The sequence below is a fragment of the Eschscholzia californica genome, unplaced genomic scaffold, assembly GCF_041429995.1.
Source record: "Eschscholzia californica isolate CP2 unplaced genomic scaffold, dmEscCali1.0.p SCAF_3, whole genome shotgun sequence".
Lineage (NCBI taxonomy): Eukaryota > Viridiplantae > Streptophyta > Magnoliopsida > Ranunculales > Papaveraceae > Eschscholzia > Eschscholzia californica.
This window is the reverse complement of record NW_028238420.1, coordinates 39,247,691-39,269,148: the sequence shown is the minus strand read 5'-3', so window position 1 is coordinate 39,269,148 and position 21,458 is coordinate 39,247,691. Positions and strand designations below refer to the sequence as shown.

At 35.7% G+C, this 21,458-nt stretch overlaps 2 protein-coding genes across 2 annotated transcripts; one reads left to right on the top strand and one right to left on the bottom strand.

The window, feature by feature from the left end:
• Nucleotides 1–7,362: 7,362 nt before the first annotated feature.
• LOC147550165 (auxin-responsive protein SAUR24-like) lies at nt 7,363–7,749 on the top strand. The gene has a single exon (XM_086668429.1). It carries the CDS (start codon nt 7,363–7,365, stop codon nt 7,747–7,749), a length of 387 nt encoding a protein of 128 aa, XP_086524555.1.
• A 1,345-nt stretch (nt 7,750–9,094) lies between these two features.
• LOC147550164 (dolichol kinase EVAN-like) lies at nt 9,095–15,785 on the bottom strand. Its single transcript, XM_086665058.1, has 14 exons — nt 14,713–15,785; nt 14,222–14,334; nt 13,693–13,899; nt 13,390–13,494; nt 13,021–13,091; nt 12,851–12,931; nt 12,540–12,769; nt 11,998–12,187; nt 11,832–11,897; nt 10,583–10,671; nt 10,370–10,484; nt 10,225–10,276; nt 10,019–10,119; nt 9,095–9,416 (listed from the first exon to the last, which is right to left on the bottom strand). The coding sequence occupies exons 1-14, from the start codon at nt 14,898–14,900 to the stop codon at nt 9,303–9,305; spliced, it is 1,722 nt and encodes a 573-aa protein (XP_086521184.1). The 5' UTR covers nt 14,901–15,785; the 3' UTR covers nt 9,095–9,302.
• Nucleotides 15,786–21,458: the final 5,673 nt, after the last annotated feature.

Below are 21,458 nucleotides of genomic sequence, written 5' to 3'. Positions count from 1 at the left end.
AGGATATGCCTGTCAAGCTTTTGCAAGGTTTAGCTTTACATTAACTTAAACCACATTTATGCTTGACTGTGGAACCATCCAATATCTCGGAGTTCCTTTCTGGCGAGCTTAATATGTTAGCTACAACATTGCACGAACACAACGATGGGTATTCGTCGCTTTACGTGCTAGAAAAACGAAATTGTACATGCATTAAACGAGAAATATTTGTTCTCTTTTTTCTAAATTTTCCCTTAAAGAATAAAATAGTTTATTCAGGATGATAAGCAACTAATGTTTTTGTAGGTTAGTAGATGCTTTTGTTTAGAAAAAATCCAATTAGTACTTGTAAATTTAAAAACAAAAAAGAGAAACTAAAATTTAGTAGTACCTAGAGAAAATTCTCAAAATAAGTGAATGAACTTACTCATTTTAGTACGAGTTTTCAGTCACGTTACTTCAGACTTCGACATCTTCTAGTAAAATTAGTTTATGTGATTAGATGAATTGAAATTGGGCGGAAGGCCCAACTTTTTGTTTTTTTTTTGTTAAAAAGACATCTCATCTTTTTAAAGAGCTAGGCCCCATATAACTTTTCAAAATGTTCTTGAAGGACAATTTTGTAGGCACTCTCATTTTCAGGGTCAAAAATACCCTTTGTGTGACGAAAAATACCAAAAAAATCAATTTTTTCATAAATTAGGAAGTTTTTTTTTCTACTCATGAAAAAAACGAATGTGAGAAATTGGTGGATTCTCCGAGCTGATTCTATAGGGTCGATCTCCTTATGTTTAGATTGTCAATCTATTTTAGGTTTTTGTGATTGAATCTCTTACTTGTTGTTAGAAGATGATTTGGAGGGTTTGAGTTAGTTTTGGTGAAAAATTATAGAGAGAGAAAGTTCAATTTCCAAGTTTCGAATCTTTAGGGTTGAAGTAAATTTTTTGCTATGTTAGTTTTGATGTTTTGTTATTTTTGATGTTTATGTTCAAACTTATTTGTTGAATTTATATGAAAGTTATGGAAGTATAGTTGGTGCAAGGAATGTGTTTGATAAAATGCTTGAAAAAATTGTTGTTGTTTGGAATGCAATGTTAGTTGGTTATACAAAATTTGGATTGGTTGAAATAGCTCTAAAGTTGTTTGATGAAATTCTTTTGAGAAATGCTTCCTCTTGAACAATGATGATAGGTGCTTATGTTCAAATTAAGAATTTCATGGAAGTTTTTTGAAGAAATGTAAAAGGATGGTGCTAGAGTTGATAAAATGACAACTATGAATTGTTGAGATATTTAGCTAGTTTTTTGGTAAAACATTCTGTTAATATAACAATTTGTAACAAATTTCATATTAAATCAATTCAAAAACTAATTTGCAAACCATTTGCAAGGTTCAACAAGTTACTCGCAAGGCACTGCAAGCGCATTGCAAGGTGTTTGCAAGGTTATGCAAAGTGTTTGCAAAAGTCATGCAAGGTGTTCGCAAGGCTCTGCAAAGTGTTTGCAAGGCTCTGCAAGGTGTTTGCAAGGCAGTGCAAGGTGTTTGCAAGGCTATCCAAGGTGTTTGTAAAAACCATGTAAGGTGTTTGTTAAAACCATGCAAGGTGTTTGCAAGGCTCTGCAAGGTGTTTGCAAGCTTTGGAAGGATCTGCAAGATTATGCAAGGTGTTTGCAAAAGTCATGCTAGGTGTTCGCAAGGCTCTGCAATACAGTGCAAGGTGTTTGCAAGGTTATCCAAGGTGTTTGCAAGGCTTTGCAAGGTGTTTGCAAGGCTTTGCAAGGCAGTGCAAGGTGTTTGCAAGGTATTTTCTTAGACTAGGGTTAGGTTGGTCTTTTCACTGAAATAGAAAATTACATAATTTCCACCAGGGAGGTGAAGCCTAAAAAACTTTGATGAATCTTTTTTAACCAAAGTCATAATTTCTTAGGGAGTTTTAGCCAAATTCCCGAATTTAAAATTCAGTTTGCATCTGCAAATCTAGTTTGCGAGATTTATAAACCAAAGTTGTAGGTTTGCAAAAAAAATCGTTTTTTCTGCCGTTTGTTTAGAATAAATTAAGACATCAAATGTGAATCTTGTTAGAAAATTTTTTATTTTTAAATGGGTTTATTCTATTTGGACCTCTAAAGATGACCAACTCGCCAAAATGGCCCCCTAAAAATAACCAACTTCTAATTTGGGTCTTTTTTTCATTTTTTTCGTCATCTATTTCATTAAAGTTTATTGACCTATCTTTTTCTACCAAAATTACACCTAAACTTTTTGTCCTAAGACTAATTATTACTTTCTCTCTTCACGTCCAACCACTCTCTCCATTAAACTCCCAACCCCCCCCCCCCCCCCCCCCCCCAAGGGACGGATGTAGGAATTTGATTCAGGGGGTGCGAAGTTATATACTATTTTTTTTGCTAACACAGTAATTAACAAAAAAAATTATATTCACTAATTATTATATTAATTTTATCTCTATATTTTTGGAAGTTTTTTTTGAATATGGACTACGATCTACGTTAGTCATTACATGGCATTGATACATCATCAATATGTGATAAACACGATAAAAGTCTAAGTTAAACTACGAATGAAAGAAGCTAAAACCCAAGAACATAATAAAGAAGCCTAAAGTCTGACAACCATAATATTTATACCTTTAATGACCTAAATTTAATGACCACGGATTCCACCTCCTTTGGAAATCGAACCTGGGACCTCGAGGATTTTAGAGTCTATGTCAACACTATCAACATAGACTCGAGGATTTTAGAGTCTATGTCACACTAGCAAATTTTGTTGATATTCAAATAGAGAGAACTTAAAGAAATCATTAACAGTTTGGTCATTGGTAATTTGGGACGAAGAAAATAATAACTACAACAAACTTTGATGGAACCTAACCAAAGAGGTAAAACTTGACTTGGCAAGAATGTGGTCAAAAAAGAATTTAGCTTAGAAATAGGGGGCATAATTTGGGACTAAATGCAGTGGTGAAGCCAGAAACTTTTCTTTGTGGGGGCACAGTTAAACAGGAAAAAAACGAACACCTTCATTAATGACGAATTGCGAGCTTCATTACTAACCTCTATCAAAATTAGTTATAAGTCTAAATTAAAAAAAAATCATATGTTGTTCAAACCAATGACTTCTATATATCATAGCAACACTATTAGTCTATCAACTAATTAGGCTACAACTAACCGTGACTTATTTTGACTAAAATCTAAATATAAATAAATAACATTTGCAATTAAATTAAATAATGTTAAGAAATATACATAAAAACGAAGAATTAATAAGACATAAGGGTAATACGGGAGTGCAAATAACTCTATCGAAAGTTGGATGAGTTTACAAAGAAATAGGAACAAAAGAAATTTGATAAAAAAAAAATAAGAGTTGAAAAGAAAATTTGATGTATCAATTAGATAACTACAAAGATAGTAGGGGTAAAAATATATTCGAAAGTTTAGAACAACCCCTTATAAGTATTAATGGTGTCTCTCTCAAGACAAACATGAGAGAACGTCTGTGAAGGAAGGAGGCGCCTTTAATACTAAAGCAAGGCACCTTTAAATGGACGGATGTAGGAATTTGATTCAGGGGGTGCGAAGTTATATACTATTTTTTTTGCTAACACAGTAATTAACAAAAAAATTATATTCACTAATTATTATATTAATTTTATCTCTATATTTTTGGAAGTTTTTTTTGAATATGGACTACGATCTACGTTAGTCATTACATGGCATTGATACATCATCAATATGTGATAAACACGATAAAAGTCTAAGTTAAACTACGAATGAAAGAAGCTAAAACCCAAGAACATAATAAAGAAGCCTAAAGTCTGACAACCATAATATTTATACCTTTAATGACCTAAATTTAATGACCACGGATTCCACCTCCTTTGGAAATCGAACCTGGGACCTCGAGGATTTTAGAGTCTATGTCAACACTATCAACATAGACTCGAGGATTTTAGAGTCTATGTCACACTAGCAAATTTTGTTGATATTCAAATAGAGAGAACTTAAAGAAATCATTAACAGTTTGGTCATTGGTAATTTGGGACGAAGAAAATAATAACTACAACAAACTTTGATGGAACCTAACCAAAGAGGTAAAACTTGACTTGGCAAGAATGTGGTCAAAAAAGAATTTAGCTTAGAAATAGGGGGCATAATTTGGGACTAAATGCAGTGGTGAAGCCAGAAACTTTTCTTTGTGGGGGCACAGTTAAACAGGAAAAAAACGAACACCTTCATTAATGACGAATTGCGAGCTTCATTACTAACCTCTATCAAAATTAGTTATAAGTCTAAATTAAAAAAAAATCATATGTTGTTCAAACCAATGACTTCTATATATCATAGCAACACTATTAGTCTATCAACTAATTAGGCTACAACTAACCGTGACTTATTTTGACTAAAATCTAAATATAAATAAATAACATTTGCAATTAAATTAAATAATGTTAAGAAATATACATAAAAACGAAGAATTAATAAGACATAAGGGTAATACGGGAGTGCAAATAACTCTATCGAAAGTTGGATGAGTTTACAAAGAAATAGGAACAAAAGAAATTTGATAAAAAAAAAATAAGAGTTGAAAAGAAAATTTGATGTATCAATTAGATAACTACAAAGATAGTAGGGGTAAAAATATATTCGAAAGTTTAGAACAACCCCTTATAAGTATTAATGGTGTCTCTCTCAAGACAAACATGAGAGAACGTCTGTGAAGGAAGGAGGCGCCTTTAATACTAAAGCAAGGCACCTTTAAATGGATTCGAATCCATGACCTGCTGGGTGCACAACTAGTGTCGGAACCACCAAACCATCTACAACTTTGCGACATAATAAAGCAATTAGTTCTATTGCACTTATACTCGGTCCTGAAATTTTCATACCTGCAAAGGCTTTTGGCGCGGAGCCGTGGGGGCATGCGCCCCCACGGGCCCATACGTTGCTCTACCCCTGACTAAATGTCAAAACACACAATACAAAGCGCCAATGTGGAATTAATCAAAAATAAAAATAAATAGGTACATGGACGGCTACGAAATTTATGGAGAAACTATTGTGTCATTACCAACAACTATTGGTTTTAGAAATTTCGTCATTGGCCCGTACGTGTAATAAAGCTAGTCGTGCGTCACCTCTATCCGAGTTCCTAAAAGGGAAATTTGTTGTTTAGATCCCTTTCCTATAATCGACTTGATGTTTGGACTCCCTTTCCTATAATCGACTTTCGACTCCCTTTTCCAAAATAAAAGGTTAAATATAACAGTTCCAAAATAATAATAGGTGAAAAGTACTGTTTTACTCTATTCTTGAATTCCTCTTTCTTTCTTTCTCTCACTAGAATTCTCAAAATTGAATTAGATTGAAGATGTAAAATCGGGAGAGATCCATTTTCCAAATCAATCTAATTTCTATAACAACCCATTGGTATTGCAAGGATGGGTATGAAGATGGGACGAAAGACCCGAATCATGTGGATCGAAAATTTTGGTTAATTAAATATTAACCATGAGGTAGTGAGGTATGAATCAGATTGATGAAGAAAAACAAACAAGGGTTTGGTTACTGCAAGTGGGGAAAGTGTATTTTTTACTTCATTAGCTAGGTTGAATAATGGAGTTTTTATAGACAAGTTTAGAGAGAGAAATAGTTTGATGTTTTTTTTTTTTTAAGTAATGGAGTTTTTACTTCTCGAATGATTCCGTCAAAAGAGAGTCTAAAATACAACTCTGGAAATAAGAAGTCCAAACAACAAGTCAATTATGATAAAAGGGGGTCCAAACAACAAATCTCGCTTCCTAAAAAGGCACCAGTACCTTTCAAGAGGATACCCATGTCTAGCTCCCGTAAGGTTTGGGTTTGCATCAAATCAAACGACATGTATGTTTCACTGCTTGTGTGGAACCATCCGATTTCACTGAGTTTCCTTCTTGGGAGCTTACTCTCCAAGTAAAATGTTTAATATGTTAGCTAGAACATTGCATGAACACAACGACTGATATCCATCACTTTATGTGCTTGAAAAAAGAATTTGTACATGCATTAAATACGGAAAAATGATGGTGAAGTGCTCAGATCGAGATTAATTAATTAAAAATATTTCTTCTAATTTATCTCTCAAAATTGTTCCATTAAAGTATAAAATAATTTATTCATGATTTTTTCTTTTTTTTTTGTTGAACGAAAATAGTTTATTCATGCTGATAAGAAAAAATGTTTTGTAGGTTAATAGGTGCTTTTGTGTAGAAAAAATCCAATCTAGTAATTGTAAAGATAGAAACTAAATTCGGTAGTAGTTAGAGAAAGTTCTCAAAATAAGTGAATGAACTTACTATAGTTAAAATGGTAATGTCATGTTATTTCAGATTTCAACATCTTTTAGTAAAATTAGTTCATGTAATTAAATGAACTTAAAATAAGTATGACACATAAGCTGGCCTTAATGTATCACAAAATAAGTCTATTGAGATTCTTGAACCTGATTGGATTTATTTTACATCTAGTGTCAATTTCCATATTTCTACAAGCCTAGATTGTTATCCGATTATAACTTGTATCATCTGTAGTTTGTAAACTACTTAATTAATTTTGGCAATACAAAGATGTGGACGATAGTTTGAACAATCAAACCGTCCTTGTTCCGCACAGAACAGACATCAATCACCAAATGGTCCCTTACACATTGTGTAATTAATTCGAGGAAAATTTGTCTGTACTTCGATAACAGTCCATTTATATTGAATTTCAAAGGTAAATTTCCACCGCTTATATGGAGCAAAAGTTAAGCTGAAAAACAAATAGCAAAAGAAGTCATGAATGGAACTTTTTACCAATAAAAGACTATTTCTTTCTAAGTGAATTTTGTGGTAGTATTATAATACAGAGGACAATCTAATTGAAAAATGGAAGAGCTCCACGAAAAATTAAGCAATCACTATATAATACTACTTTCGGAAAAATGTTGTTAAAAAGTATAAAGTCATATGACCACAGACAAAATGTAAATTGAAGTATCTAAGATTAATAAATAATTAAAAAAAAAAAAGTCTAGCGAAATCGAAATGGATGGTTCAAAGAAATAACCTAAAATTAGATCAGGTGACAATTTTGCCGCGTGAGACTATAGATCTTTATAGTAATAATAGACCCCACAAGTACATCACATTTAATGATAGGACACAAATTTCGTACACCATCTCCCTATATTTAAACTTATAGAACACTCACATATCTCCATCATAATCTCTCCCTCTCTCTCTCTCTCTCTCTCAAGGAAAACAACACAAACTCTTAAGCTTTCAAGAAGAATTTGAGATTGCCAAGCAACTACTAGTGTGAAGTGCTGTAGACTACAATGGTCAAGCTTGCAGTGAAGAAGCTTTGGAAAACTCGCTCGTTATCGATGACTACAAGGAGAGTATTCGATTATAGTAAGATTGATTTCAATGAAAAAATCAAAGAAAATGGTATAATGGGAGATGGAGAGGAAGTGAAGGAAGGTCATTTTGCAGTTTTGGCAGTTGAAGGAGAAGAACCAAAGAAGTTTGTTCTTGAATTGAGTTGGCTTAATAACCCTTCATTTTTAAGGTTATTGGAGAAAGCTCAAGAGGAATTCGGGTTCGAACAAGAAGGTGTTCTTGCTGTTCCTTGTAAACCAGATGATCTTAAGGAAATGTTAAGCACTAACAAGAAAAAGAATGTTTTTTGTGCTAGTTTTCGTCGCTCCCTTCGTAGATTCTAGGATATTTGATCTTAGAAAACTTTTTTCTTCCTTCGATCAATGTAAAAAACCAAAAACTATACAGAAAAATGTAGAAGTGAGAATACGTTAAGAATATATGAATGAATTGTGATATTTTTTTTGTTAATTTTTTTGGTTTATATCTCCAAACAACACGATGAGATGGTTATTACGAATAATAGAGTTAATCATAAGAGTAAGAAAAAGTTAGACAATGTGTCCTCTCACAATCACCCAACTTCTACTAAACCAGGCCGCTAGTTTGCGTGTATCTTAACTAATTTACGTAGTATAAATGATCCTGAGAAGATTTGAAACGGTGACCTACTGATTCTCTTTGAAGAAATGTTATTAATATATCATATCAAAAGCTTTAATCGAAATATTCAGAAAACCTCAATCCATCATGAATCTGTAACTGATACACATCTCTATGAAATGAAATCATGGGTGCAGAAAGTAGATTCAACCTTTGTAAGACTCTTGGGGAAATATATAATTAAGCTTTGTAAGAGAAGAAACAGACTCAAATGAACAACAAGAAAATGGTTTTAGATTCCAAGCTACCCAAATCTTTTTGACATCCACAACACTTCAAGATCTTGCCCTTTTTTTGTATGATAAAATAGCTTTTTGACATCCACAACACTTCAAGATCTTGCCCTTTTTTTGTATGATAAAATAGTCTCACATTGCTCAAGAGTGTCTGGAGCTTGGGCTATAGGTGTACGCTCAAGCTTGGTACGTGGCGAGGTCTTTTGGGGGGACTCGTAGAGTCTTCGCCAAGAACAAAACCCTCTACCCGTGTGTGGTGCGCATAGGGGGGACAATATCGTTAACTGCCGGAAGGCTTGGGGCGTCACAAGTAATGAAGTTTTGGCAAATAGGTTACCCTTATCAACAGCGTCATTGGCGATCGAATGTCAAGACATTTTAATACTCATTTTCCCTTCTAAGTTACTCCTAATTAAAACCTAAAAATTTACTTGTTTGGTTAAAAGTTAGATACCCAGTGTTGAAACTAAAAGTTAGATACCCATTACTTGGAAATTCAAGAACATCTAATAAATGGCTACCTTCTTCTCACCTAACTGTTATCTATTTCCCAGCTTGACTGCAACTCAAGTTCAGGAAGAGAGATGGAAAAAGTGGAAATGGCTATTCATATTTGAATTTCTTCGCCATGTGCTGCGTAAACGTTAGACCATAGACTGTATGAACATACCCCACCATACATAATCAAGAAAATACATTCATTGACAGGAAGACACACTCACATTCAATGGGTTCCCTTCCAAACTTTCAAACAATATAAACATATGTATATATAGTGTACGGGCCTATATATAGTTATTGAATTTATTTAGTAGAACAATGTCGAAATACAGCTGTGTTATTGCTATCCTCTATGAGCTCTATATTACATGCCTGAGTGGTTGGTAACTTGTATTATGTACAGAAACTAGTGCTCGAGAGAAGCACGATCCTAAATTCAAAAATTACGAAACACTAACAAGTATGCTGAATTTACGTCGCTAGTAGAGCCGCAAACCTTACAAGCAGAGAAGACTGTAGAAGACTAGAGGAATGAAGGCGTTATCGAGCTGTGCAGTGTATGCCTCTAACAAACCACTTGCTGTTACAGCTACTAGAAGGGATACCCAGTGCTGCAAATATGATAATAATATTCGATAGGGTTAGACAGAAGACTATCTTAGAAACAAATTTATTTTACTACTTGTTTTAAGGCCAAAGGAGGACTATATAGGACTATAAATAAAATTGTATAGAGCAAATATTTGTTGGGTCATAATCCAGCACAAGGTAGTGTTTGTTTTATTCCAAGTCAGGTCTGAAATCTGAATTGAGGTCTGGATTGTCTCAATGGCTCGACAGGGATTTCCGAATGTTTGTTTTTTTGTCTGACTCATCTGAATGGCTAACTGAGGCTGATTTAAGGTCCATTTGAGTTGGACAATTCAGAATCAGGCATGCCAAATTTTTTGCAATGAGAAAAAAACACACACAAACACCACCTTCGTGAGAGGTATTAAAAAGGTTTTATTTCGAAATAGTGTGTGCTTGGCGTTCCCTGAAAATGATCAAATATCAAAATTAAAGGTTTTATATGTGGTAATTAACTTCTTTTAATTAAGAAAATTTATAAAATAATTATTTCATCTTCACCAGTTGTATGCAGTCGTTATACTCACTTACATATACATGACGAACAATTAATTATCGCATTTCCAAATTTTCAAAGGTGTACCTGAGAGTAAATATAGCCACTTGATGCTATAAGCGGAAGGAGGACAGAGCAAGCTGCAAGAACTGATGTTATACCAGCTGCAGTACCTTCAACAGTTTTCTCTAACAAAGTAAAAAAAAAAAAACAGATGTTCGATTTAGATGGTCTACAGGCAAGATTAAACCGATGATTTATAAAAATATTTGCAGATCAGTTACTTTACTTACTTCCAGTTTTGCTCCACCTGAGAACCCCATACTTGTGACCAACCATCGATGCCTGTGAACAAAACAAAGCAACTTCATATCAACAATTACCAGAATTTGCAAAAGCGCTTGGCAGTATCTCCATTTATCAAAAACATGCAATTACCATGGTATCACCAATTCCTAAGCTCAAAATTCCAGCAAAAGGGGCAAGCGGACGATCATTAAATCCAGACGACATCCATTTAGGAAGTGCACATCCCAGTAAGAGCGAAAAATGGCTACAAGAAGTAAATGGTATTGGAATAGATGAAAAGGATGGTTGTTAAAAAAAACATTGACTATGACTTTTTGTGGTTTATTCAATTAAATGTCTTACCTGACAATAAGAAGATCCGAGTCACGATGATCTGTGAATGCATTCATAAACTGATTTACATGTTTCCCCAAAGGCCAAATGTTCCATACCTGTCTACAGAAGTTGTCGTTATGCTCTTATTCCAGATTTTGCCAAGAGAAATGAAGTAACAACTTTTTTACAGCATTGCGTGTATTGCTAAACATGAATCTAGAACAACCTAGGCTCTACTGATAGGAAGTGAGAGATAACAAACTTAAGTTGTTTCTGAAGATCTAAGACTCCTCCAATGAAACTATATTATAGAAAGATATGTATCATAGCTGCAGCCAACTAGTTGATATAAATTCTTAGAGAGAAATAAGGTAGGTAGTGTCTTACTTCATTTTCGCTTTTTTATGTTAATACTTTGTGCCTTAGAGCATATAATTGAACGTTATGCTGGTTTATTTGCTCTTGATTAGCGATGTCAACTGACATGATCAAGCAGCTTTAGTCAAAATAAGATACTCATAATATTGAAATTTCATTGTTGACTTCCACCTCTGATTAGGGGTGGGGAAAAAAACAGGAGCCCAAGTCCTAGCTTGGGTACCCGTGAAGGAGTATGCTCGACGGTGCCTGCTGCCCGGAAACGGACTATACCCGTCTGACGCTTTAAATTAGCGGATCGGGCACGGGCGTAAGTCCCTGGACGACACTCCACCCGTGCGCAGCTCGATTAATGTCCCCGCCCATATGCCTGAAGATACCGGACTATAACGCCAAGAGATTTTCACTACAGGCGAATTCCCAACGTAGGAACGTGTGAACCCATTAACTTATGATGTGGAGATTGAGAATAATCCAACACCACATCTGTATAAAATGAGGAGAGGTTTGGGGTTCATATATATCCACAAATTTGAGCAATACAACACTGAGACTGGCGTGTTCGTGGAGGGGCTTCTTGGAGAGCTTTCTTATGGGCACTCGTAAGATTCGTTCCACCCATACCTGAAACGCCTCGTACCCGCAGTACACGATGTTTAAGGCAAGCTCAGACTGGTAATTGCGCACAAATTTCGTAGTTTACACGCCTGAGTCCGCCAGGCGACCCTATTGGTCATGCCTTTTAAGTGCCCGAGCCCACTCAACCAGAAGGAAAAATTGACCATGGGTACCAGCCCGGTCTGTTCCCCTACCTCCGATAAAAAAATGATTCAACAATATCACGCTAACTCACTAAGTACTTGCATATTAAAAGATTGAACCTTCAGAAAAGACTTACTCGAATAATTTCTAATACCAAGAAAACTGCCAACGCTGCACCAAAAGCTAGATCAATAAAACTGGGCTGCAACATAAAACATGCTGAACTAATAAGGGTTTTACTAAAGCATCAATGTAATGGAATATGGCAGACAACTAGAAATTCTATAAAAAAACCAACATACCTGGAAAATAAGAGCTGGTGAAAACATTAGAACTGCCACTAGATGGTAATACTTTCGAAGCAAAATCCTCTCAATTTTGCTACTCTTTGAAATATTGTAGAAACGCAAAACTGATACACATATTACAGTGATCCAGTATATACATAATATTAGTCTTTTCAGTGGGTCCTCAAATACAAAATTAAATACCCTGCATAAATTGAGTAATACAAACGTATTAGGTGTGTGTGCATGTGTATACAGTATTGATGACATTCTACAATTTTGGGAAACTTAATATCTGAAACCAGCAGATTAATGACATACTACAAGTTTTGCGTGTCACAGAAATTGAGAATGAGCATCACAGAAAGGATTGATATGTCGAAATTTCATTCAAGTAAACCCCAGATTAATCATGTGACGTGAAAAATACAGTTAATAGAAGAACCAAAAATAACAAGGCATTTTTGTCATATTTATATACCATATGTCCACCATACATACAAAAAACAGAAGACGACTGAATAAATAGCCTGTATACAAAACAGAAGGTATATTACCATAACAAAGGATGCGAGTCAAAATGCACGACGAACTGCATCCATGCTGGAGCAATCACTACTACCGTCACCATCAGAGAAGCATAAAAAACAAGACATTTTCCAATCACTTCAGAACTCTTCTCCCCAGCTTCAGGAGATTGGACGTTAAACAAAATCGACATGTTCTGGTATATCCGAATAATAAATTTGTAACATAACGGGAAAATGAGAAGGCCAATCAGAACTCCCTACATAAAAAGAAAGTAAGTTTAAGCCATAGTCTTGAATCTTATTCACGTAATACTCCAAAAGAGTTATATGGGCAGAACCTGAATGATGGCACTAATCTCACTTATTTTAATTTCAAACTGTCCAGAGGCTAATTCTGAAGAGACTAGATATGTATTGACCTGTCAATCCAAGGTTAGACCATCAATATCAGAACAACTTTGGTGAACACATGGGGTAAGTATAAAGTAGAACATCTAGCAAACCAGACCTTTGCAAGAGTTTGCAATAGCATGTCACCGAAATAGAGAACAAGGCCAGAGGTCACCAGAAGTGCTTCACCTGAGAAAAACATGAATCTTTAGCTAAGATATATCAATATAACCATCAAGAATCAACTTGGTTCAACAAAACTGACATTTCTGTCATTTTTAAGCATAGCAATTCATTTTTGAGTAACAAAACTACCAAGTTTGACACCTGTTCAGCTGACACATTCTATGTAAATATATGAGACTACTCAAGTTGAAAAGTTAGAAGACAAAACGAGTTTGAGACAGTACTAAATATGTCATATTAGTGCTTAAACGTTCAGATATTCAGAATAGAAAGATAACTGAACAAACTATAGAGTACGTACCTATAGAAGCACATGATGGGAAAGTGTGAAGAATATGTTCAATTAATCTCACTGCTGCCAATCCATGACAGAACACCCAAAATAACTTCATTGCTATGTGTGAGCCTGTAAAGAATGGTAAGATAATGTCATTTCAAGCATATCCTTTCTTTAGATTTTCCATCGTGGAAGTCATATTACTTCAGACGATGTTCTATTGGCAGAAAAAATATCTCATGCCCAGATTAAGTTTCATTTCCCAAAGTGAACTTCAACCAACATTAAAGGATTGTCAAAAATAAGAGTTTAGCATCGCAAACTAACCACAATCACATCTCGTAGCAAGAGATAAAGAGCAAACTGCTGCATAGAAGGCAGTGTAAAATAAGCTATACTTTGTGTCTTGGAAACTCTTTAGGCGGAAATAAATTATAGCATCGTTCGAACGTTGTTGTATGAAGCACAGGAAAACAAGCACACCGAAGCAGGTAGCAGAAACAGCCCAATATTGCAGAATCAGATAATCCAGCTCTGCAAAACATAAAAGATACTGTCAATTACCTGAAAACTACAAGGAATGTTCCAGCAAAACTCAGGGTTGTACTGATATGTTATGTTTTTGTGACAATGTCACAATAACCAATATGGTCTCTTCTGGTCCTAAATTAAAGGGAATGGGTTCTGTACGTTTAAAGCTTTCTAAACACCAAGACTTTTCAACAAAATTTCTATCTACCCCTGTGAATGAGCAAATATAACGAAATTGTTATTTCTAGTGAGTTGATATAATCAATGAAAGAGTCAGAGTGTCCAATACTCTCAAACCCCATCTTCTGATATATGAATCATGTACCTTGAGGTTCAATATCTTTCGACTGTATGGCTCTTGACAACTGAATCGAGCGAGAAAGCATGACAGCAGGCAGTGTAACTGCTCCAAGTAGAATCCCAGAAGAAGCACCTGGCCTAGAAAAATTGACAAATTTAACAAGTTCAAAATCTCCATTTTGTATACCTAAAGGTATATATTGACATTAGCTATATGGCACAGATCTAGAATGTGCAATAACAACTATTATTGAACTAATCAAACCCTAATTTCTATCCAGGCTAGACGAAATCCATTTAAGATTCTTACAAAAGATATATTACAAATGTTGAATTGAATACAAATCAAAAACCCTAATTACTTGAACAATTCATTAATGTCGATCTTACTTCCCTAACTGAAACTATAATTGGAGAAGAAAAAAAAAGACAAAATTGCAGAAAATAAAATTGAGTAAAACAATAACTAAGATCAAAAAGAAAAAATTAAAACCAAGAGATGAGTAAATCCATTACCTAGTTTTGAATCGGGTGAAAGAGGCTGAATTTTCGACGGAGATCTCAACGAAGAGAGCAGCAAAAGCGAGAAGAAAAAGAGCGAAAGCTTCATAATTAAGAGAGTAAGGAACAGCAGCAATTAGAACCCTAGAAACGAAGAGAACAACAACAACTCTCTCTCCATTGAAGATTGATACATAAGACATCCCTGGCTGTGAAGAGAGAGAGAAGGAGATCAGAGAGAGAACGCGGGAGAGCGGATTAGTTAGCCCGCGTCTTTGAATTTGGCATGTAGTTGAAAAACGTTACTTTCACGGGTCGTTCCTCGTTCGCCCACCAAAATATTCCTAGTAGCAGCCTAGCAGGTAATCAAAAACGTCCCAAATTTTTTTAATAGGGAGATGCTAGAGTTAGAGTATAAGAGTGGTTTAATCGACATCGCAAAGAAAGCATCACATATTTGTATGATCCTCTTTTCGAATGGCCGACCTTCTCAAATTTTCATTAAGCTCAAGTTATTTAATCTTGGCACTGATGTGTTCCTGTCGATAGTGTTTGAAGGGATCCCTCTCTCAAGTCTTGAATGCCGCGTAAAACCATCATTTTGGTTAGTAAACTCGAATTTGGACCACCCGATAAACTTGAAAGAGTTAGACGAGTCTTGGACGCAAAGATTTTAAATATAACCCGCTCTAGTCCGCCCAATAACTCTAATAGATATAGAATTTCTAGAGCGTGAAGTACCCAACCGGATGAGAGAGTGAGCCCTTACTCACAGATGACCTTCGTAAGAGATTACATATCATTCTTTATTTAAAAGTTGTACGTACCAGTATTTTTGTTAGTTTGAATTTTATGTTGATTTTTGTAGCTAAGTTTCTCAGGTGTAAGATTACAAAATAGAAGTTATAATGAAAGAACGAGAAATTCCTAAATCCGAAGTAATTTTTTCTTTCCAAAATTCAATCAGACACGCATTGATATGCGTGCTTTAATGGGTGTGGATAGAACACAAACATAATCTACCTGCACCAAGTAGCTATCATTCAATACAGAATATTTGGGAAGAAGCATCTTGGCGATTACATTCTATCTCATAAGGCAAAAGTAACCATTTTATTGGGCCTATAATGTTCTAAATATACTCTTTAACATTGGTGGACTCGCGAAAAGAAGGTACAACCAGTGATAGTGATTGGGCTTAGATGTTAACCAGTGATAGTGATTGGGCTTAGATGTTTTGTAATTTCAGCGTGCTTTAAATTTTTCTTCGATATAGTTTTTTCTTAGCCAACTCATAAATGTAAACGAAGTACACAAGTGCAAGGACAAATCCATCTTCGTAGGTGGTTTTATAGCCCAACATACTAAAGGGCTTTGTCTTAAACAAAGCCCAAAATGCTGGCTGCCTTGCCTAACTTAACTCTACTCATGCAACCAATATGCTTTTTACTAGAGGAAGCTTGAAGAACGGATTAAAGCTTAAGAAGTTTTGCTAAACCAAGAACAGAGATGATGTAGTCTAGGTGTAAGAAAGAATAACTCAAGCTCACAGAGGTGCCTTAAGAATCAAAGGTGCCCTTAGAACATAACACCATTAAAGTTAGTTACGAAATCCATTTTCATGACTAACTATTGTAACAACTTTTCTAGATATTTTGGGACGAAAATTACTTCTATAAATAGATGTAAACTCCGTAAACTCCGTGTAGTTCAGTTAGCTCTTCTTCAACAATAATAAAGAATTTTGAGTTTCTCTATTTATTATTTCTATTTGAAGCTTTTCTTATACTTTTCCTTAATCAGGATCTCAATGATTTGACGGCTTTCACTAAATTATTGAAGAAAAATGCAATTATATATGTGTACAAACTTGGCAAAATTAGTAGATCTACCGGGCTAAATTAAACAGTTGGGTTCTAGAGTTCTTTTTTTTTCTTTATGAAAGGGTTCTAGACTTCTTCTTACAAAGTATATAAATGTTATTTGGCCTAAAAATAGGGGCCCACCACAGCCCGAAATTTGCTACTGCCGGCTACCATTGATCACGACCATGTGAGAGAGAAACATTTTAATCAATGAGAGAAACGTAAAAATCCACGCCCCATTACGCTAAATTAGAACATTTTCGTTGCAAAACTCAAAAAAACTCTAATTGGTTTATGTGTCAAGTCTCAGTTGAGATTTCCTTTCCTATGTGTTCAAATTGAGTGTCTCCAATTTAAATCCTTCTCCAATGCAACACTTTTCTATTGATCGAAATATTAAATTTGATGACTAAGACATTTAAGACTCTCAAAAAATAAAGTTTGTAATTGAGACATCTCAAAATTAAATGCTTCCACATCATCTTAAGATCTCAATCGAGTTTTGCATTGGAGAGGTTTTTTTCTACACTTGAGACAATAGTTCCTCCAAGTTTTCCAGCGGGTCTCTTCGAACCAATACCACACATATGTGTGTCAGTATCCTCTTTACATTGAGACAATTGTTCCTCCAAGTTTTCCAGCGGGTCTTCGACCATGAACACCATCATGTTCAAAAACTGGCACGCAAGGATATCCATAATAATGAGGACGAAGTTCAATTACTTTCTCTATCAAACCATTGTACTTTGATCTAGCAGAATGTTTATTATATCGTTTTCTACACTTCCACATAGATTCCATAAGATGACTAAGAGAACTCTGAACATGCCGGCTCAAGCGTTTGTCACGCGCTACCTTATGCAGAACATCAGGAATCTTCATTAAGTCCAAAACAATCTTTTCAAACATTTTATTTTTGGTAGTTACAAAGGATTGAAGTGGTTCTTGTACCTTCTTGATAATATGATACATCTCCTTGGCCGGTTTAATCAATTTGAGTAAATCTTCTTCTTTTTGGAAAAACTGATGCAGGGGCACCCGGCGTGGAGACTATTTCCATGACCGGACCCGGTCATGGACCAACCGGCCAGAGAGAGTATAATTAGGAAGTCCTTATTTTAGTATGATTATTAATTAATTTGGGTTTAGGAATTTTACTATTTTAATATTTCCAATAATTGGAAAGGTTCATATTTGAGTCCAAGTAATTTAGGCAGTTGCAGTATTTAATTATTTAGAAAGTCTAATTCAAGTCTATCTAGGAAAGTCCAGAGTCCTATAAAAGGATATCTAGTTTGTCTATTGTTCTCAGATTGAGAGAAAAACCTCATTGAAGTTTTAATCAAGTTTATTATTTAGAGTTATTTGATTCTTATTTTCATCGTTCTTAGTTAATTATTCATCTCTTTTAATTCCGCTGCGTTTTTACATCAAGTGGTATCTAGAGCCATAAATTTTTTTTTTTTTCCCGGTCTTCATCACTTTTATCATCATGGTTAATACTACTATCTCGGCTACACCAACTAAGGGGAAAACACCAACCTTTTCATCTGAATGGGACAATATTAAGGAAGGGTTATCTGCAGGTAAAAAGTTGGAAGAAGGTTTCATGGAGTACAAGAAGGAAACAACAGAAAAATTCGAACGAATCGATCAACGTTTCGATCAACTCACCGATTCCTTAAACAATCTCTCGAAACAAATTAAAGGTATGTGTATCAATCAACCCTCTTCCCACACTTCAAACCCGTTACCTATCGGTTCCAATACACCACCAATCCTCACAACCAACTCACACCCTAACCGGTTTTCACCTATAAGCTTCCCTACCGATACCAACATACCCCTATTCGGTCACACCATTAGCAATCCTTGCCCAATTACACCTCCACCGTTTATCACAAACAACCCAACGACTCCTACACTAAAACCAAATACATACCCATCCTATACAAGTCCACAATCATCACCATTCTCCTTCACCAATCCTACCATAAACCAAAACCGTCCACTAACCGAATCATACATCCCAACCGAACATCACCACAATTCGACATCACCCGAACACCGTTTCCCAACCAACAACCAACACACCAACAGTGGACTCCAACAACAAACCCAACTTCTCGGTCCCTCCCGTCCTTCACAAACGTATCTCGAACCTCACACCCAAAACCCGTTAACCCGAACCGACACCCATCCTCTACACCAACCACATAACTACATCCCAAATCAACAAACCGACAACCGCCATTACCTCCAAACTCGCGACACAACACCACCACCTAACCAACCCTATCAACTACGAGAACTTCCAAACACCTCTCGACCACTAGTTACCGAGTCAGCCCTTCCATATCATCTCCAAACCGATCATCACCCAACTCAACTAACCCGAGAACCATACCAACCGTTCAACCAAAACCGAGAGCCCAACCTAAATCTCACTCAAACCCGAGACCCATACCAACCGATCAACCAAAACCGAGAGACCAACCTTACCCTTACCCAAACCCGAGAACCATTCCACCGTCCAAGCAACCAAACCCAACGTCAACCGATTGTGTTTCAAACCCCTAAACCAATTCTCGAACACCACCATCAACAAACCGAAACCGATTGTACCCATGCTAATTCATCTTACCGTATTCGAATGGAAGTACCATCATATGATGGTTCAATAAATATCGAAGACTTCTTGGACTACGTCTCACGATTCGAGATCTTCTCTGATGTTATGCAAGTGGAAGACCCTGAACAGGTACGTTGTGTTACTGGTTATTTATCTAAAACTGCTCTAACTTGGTGGAAACAGGAATCCGAAAATCGACGTTTATCACAACTACCTCCTATCTCTTCTTGGCTAGAGCTTAAACCATTAATGTTTTCCCGATTCCTCCCTCCGGACTATGAGAACCAATTATGTGTTGATTATTTGTGTTGCCGTCAAGGAAGACGTTCTGTTGAGGAATATGCTTCGGAATTCCAACGTCTAATAACAAGGCTTAATCTTCCCGATTCAGAATCAATGAAAGTGGAAAAATTCAAAGACGGACTTCGGAATGATATTAAGGATTTGGTTAATTTAAGGTCTTTCAATTCCGTATCTGAATGTATTAGTGTAGCTAGATCCTTTGAATCAGATTCTCGTTCCATCTTTCGGGGACACAGTACTAGAAGTCAAACGGTAAGAACTTTACCGGATGAGTTGGATCAACCAAAACAACCGGAGGAGGGTACTAAACAGGTAGCTGAAAATCCTTATAAAAAACCTCCACCAGTTAAGTGTTATCGTTGTTTTGAAACATGCCACTATTCTAATGCTTGCCCCTCTCGCGGTAAAGCAAATATTGTAGAAAAGAAATCAGATTCAGATGAAGATGAAGATCAATTGGAACGAATTAATACTATTCCAGACAACGGTGATCGAGTTATGTTACTCACTCGTAGAGTTCTTTTCACACCTTTTAAAAGGAATTTATCTCAACGAAAGAATTTGTTCGTTACACGGGGTACAGTACTGAATAAAGTGTGTACTATAGTAATTGACAATGGTTGTGTAGAAAATTTAATTTCTACAAAACTGGTTAATTTCTTGGGTATTGCTACAATGATTAAATCAAACCCATATAAAACCGCTTGGATTCAGTCAGGAACTACTACACGGGTTGATCACATGTGTACTATTAATCTTTCTATTGGTTCTTCTTATGTGTCTACAGTTAATTGTGATGTCAGTGATATGGATTTATGCCACATCATATTAGGACGACCATGGCAATCTGATGTTGATGCCACTTACCGTGGTCGTTTGAATGTTTATGAATTTCCATGGAAGAAGAAGATTGTGACGTTATTGCCAATTGAAGATGGATCGGAAGAACTACATTCTCTTCACAAACGGTTCGGGACGAACCTCTTGAGGGAAGGGGATGCTGATGCAGGGGCACCCGGCGTGGAGACTATTTCCATGACCGGACCCGGTCATGGACCAACCGGCCAGAGAGAGTATAATTAGGAAGTCCTTATTTTAGTATGATTATTAATTAATTTGGGTTTAGGAATTTTACTATTTTAATATTTCCAATAATTGGAAAGGTTCATATTTGAGTCCAAGTAATTTAGGCAGTTGCAGTATTTAATTATTTAGAAAGTCTAATTCAAGTCTATCTAGGAAAGTCCAGAGTCCTATAAAAGGATATCTAGTTTGTCTATTGTTCTCAGATTGAGAGAAAAACCCCATTGAAGTTTTAATCAAGTTTATTATTTAGAGTTATTTGATTCTTATTTTCATCGTTCTTAGTTAATTATTCATCTCTTTTAATTCCGCTGCGTTTCTACATCACCAACATACTAAAGGGCTTAGTCCTAAACAAGCCCAAAATGCTGGCCGCCTTGCCCAAGTACTCTAGTAATGCAGCTGATATGCTTTTTATTAGAGTAAGCTTGAAGAACGGATTAAAGCTTAAGAAGTTTAGGTAAATCAAGAACAGGGGTGATGTATTGAAAGAGTAAGTCGAACTCACAGAGGTGCCTTAAGAATCAGAGGTGCCGTTAGATTAGAATATAACAACCTCAAAGTTAGTTAGGAAATCCATTTTCATAACTAACTATTGTAACAACTTTTTCTAGATATTTTGGGACGAAAATTACTTCTATAAATAGATGGAAACTCCGTGTAATTTAGATAGTTCTTCTTCTACAATAATAAAGAATTCTGAGTTCATTTTTGGACTGAGGGAGTATTTGGCTTGAAAATAGAGACCCACCACAACCCGAAATCTGATACGGCCTACTACCAATGATCATGGCCATGTAAGAGAGTAACGTTTTAATAAATGGGAGCCGGGCACTGACCATATCAACTTTCGTATTGTGATTGGCGCATGTTTTCAA

Bases quoted from the DNA above. Each gene is read 5' to 3' on its own strand.
- LOC147550165 (XM_086668429.1), top strand. From the start codon at position 7,363: ATGGTCAAGCTTGCAGTGAAGAAGCTTTGGAAAACTCGCTCGTTATCG.
- LOC147550164 (XM_086665058.1), bottom strand. From the start codon at position 14,900: ATGTCTTATGTATCAATCTTCAATGGAGAGAGAGTTGTTGTTGTTCTC. The intron at 11,898-11,997 runs GTATGTTGGTTT...TTTATGTTGCAG, and splicing joins CACCAGCTCTTATTTTCCAG to CCCAGTTTTATTGATCTAGC. The intron at 10,277-10,369 runs GTAATTGCATGT...TTTTGTTCACAG, and splicing joins TAGGAATTGGTGATACCATG to GCATCGATGGTTGGTCACAA.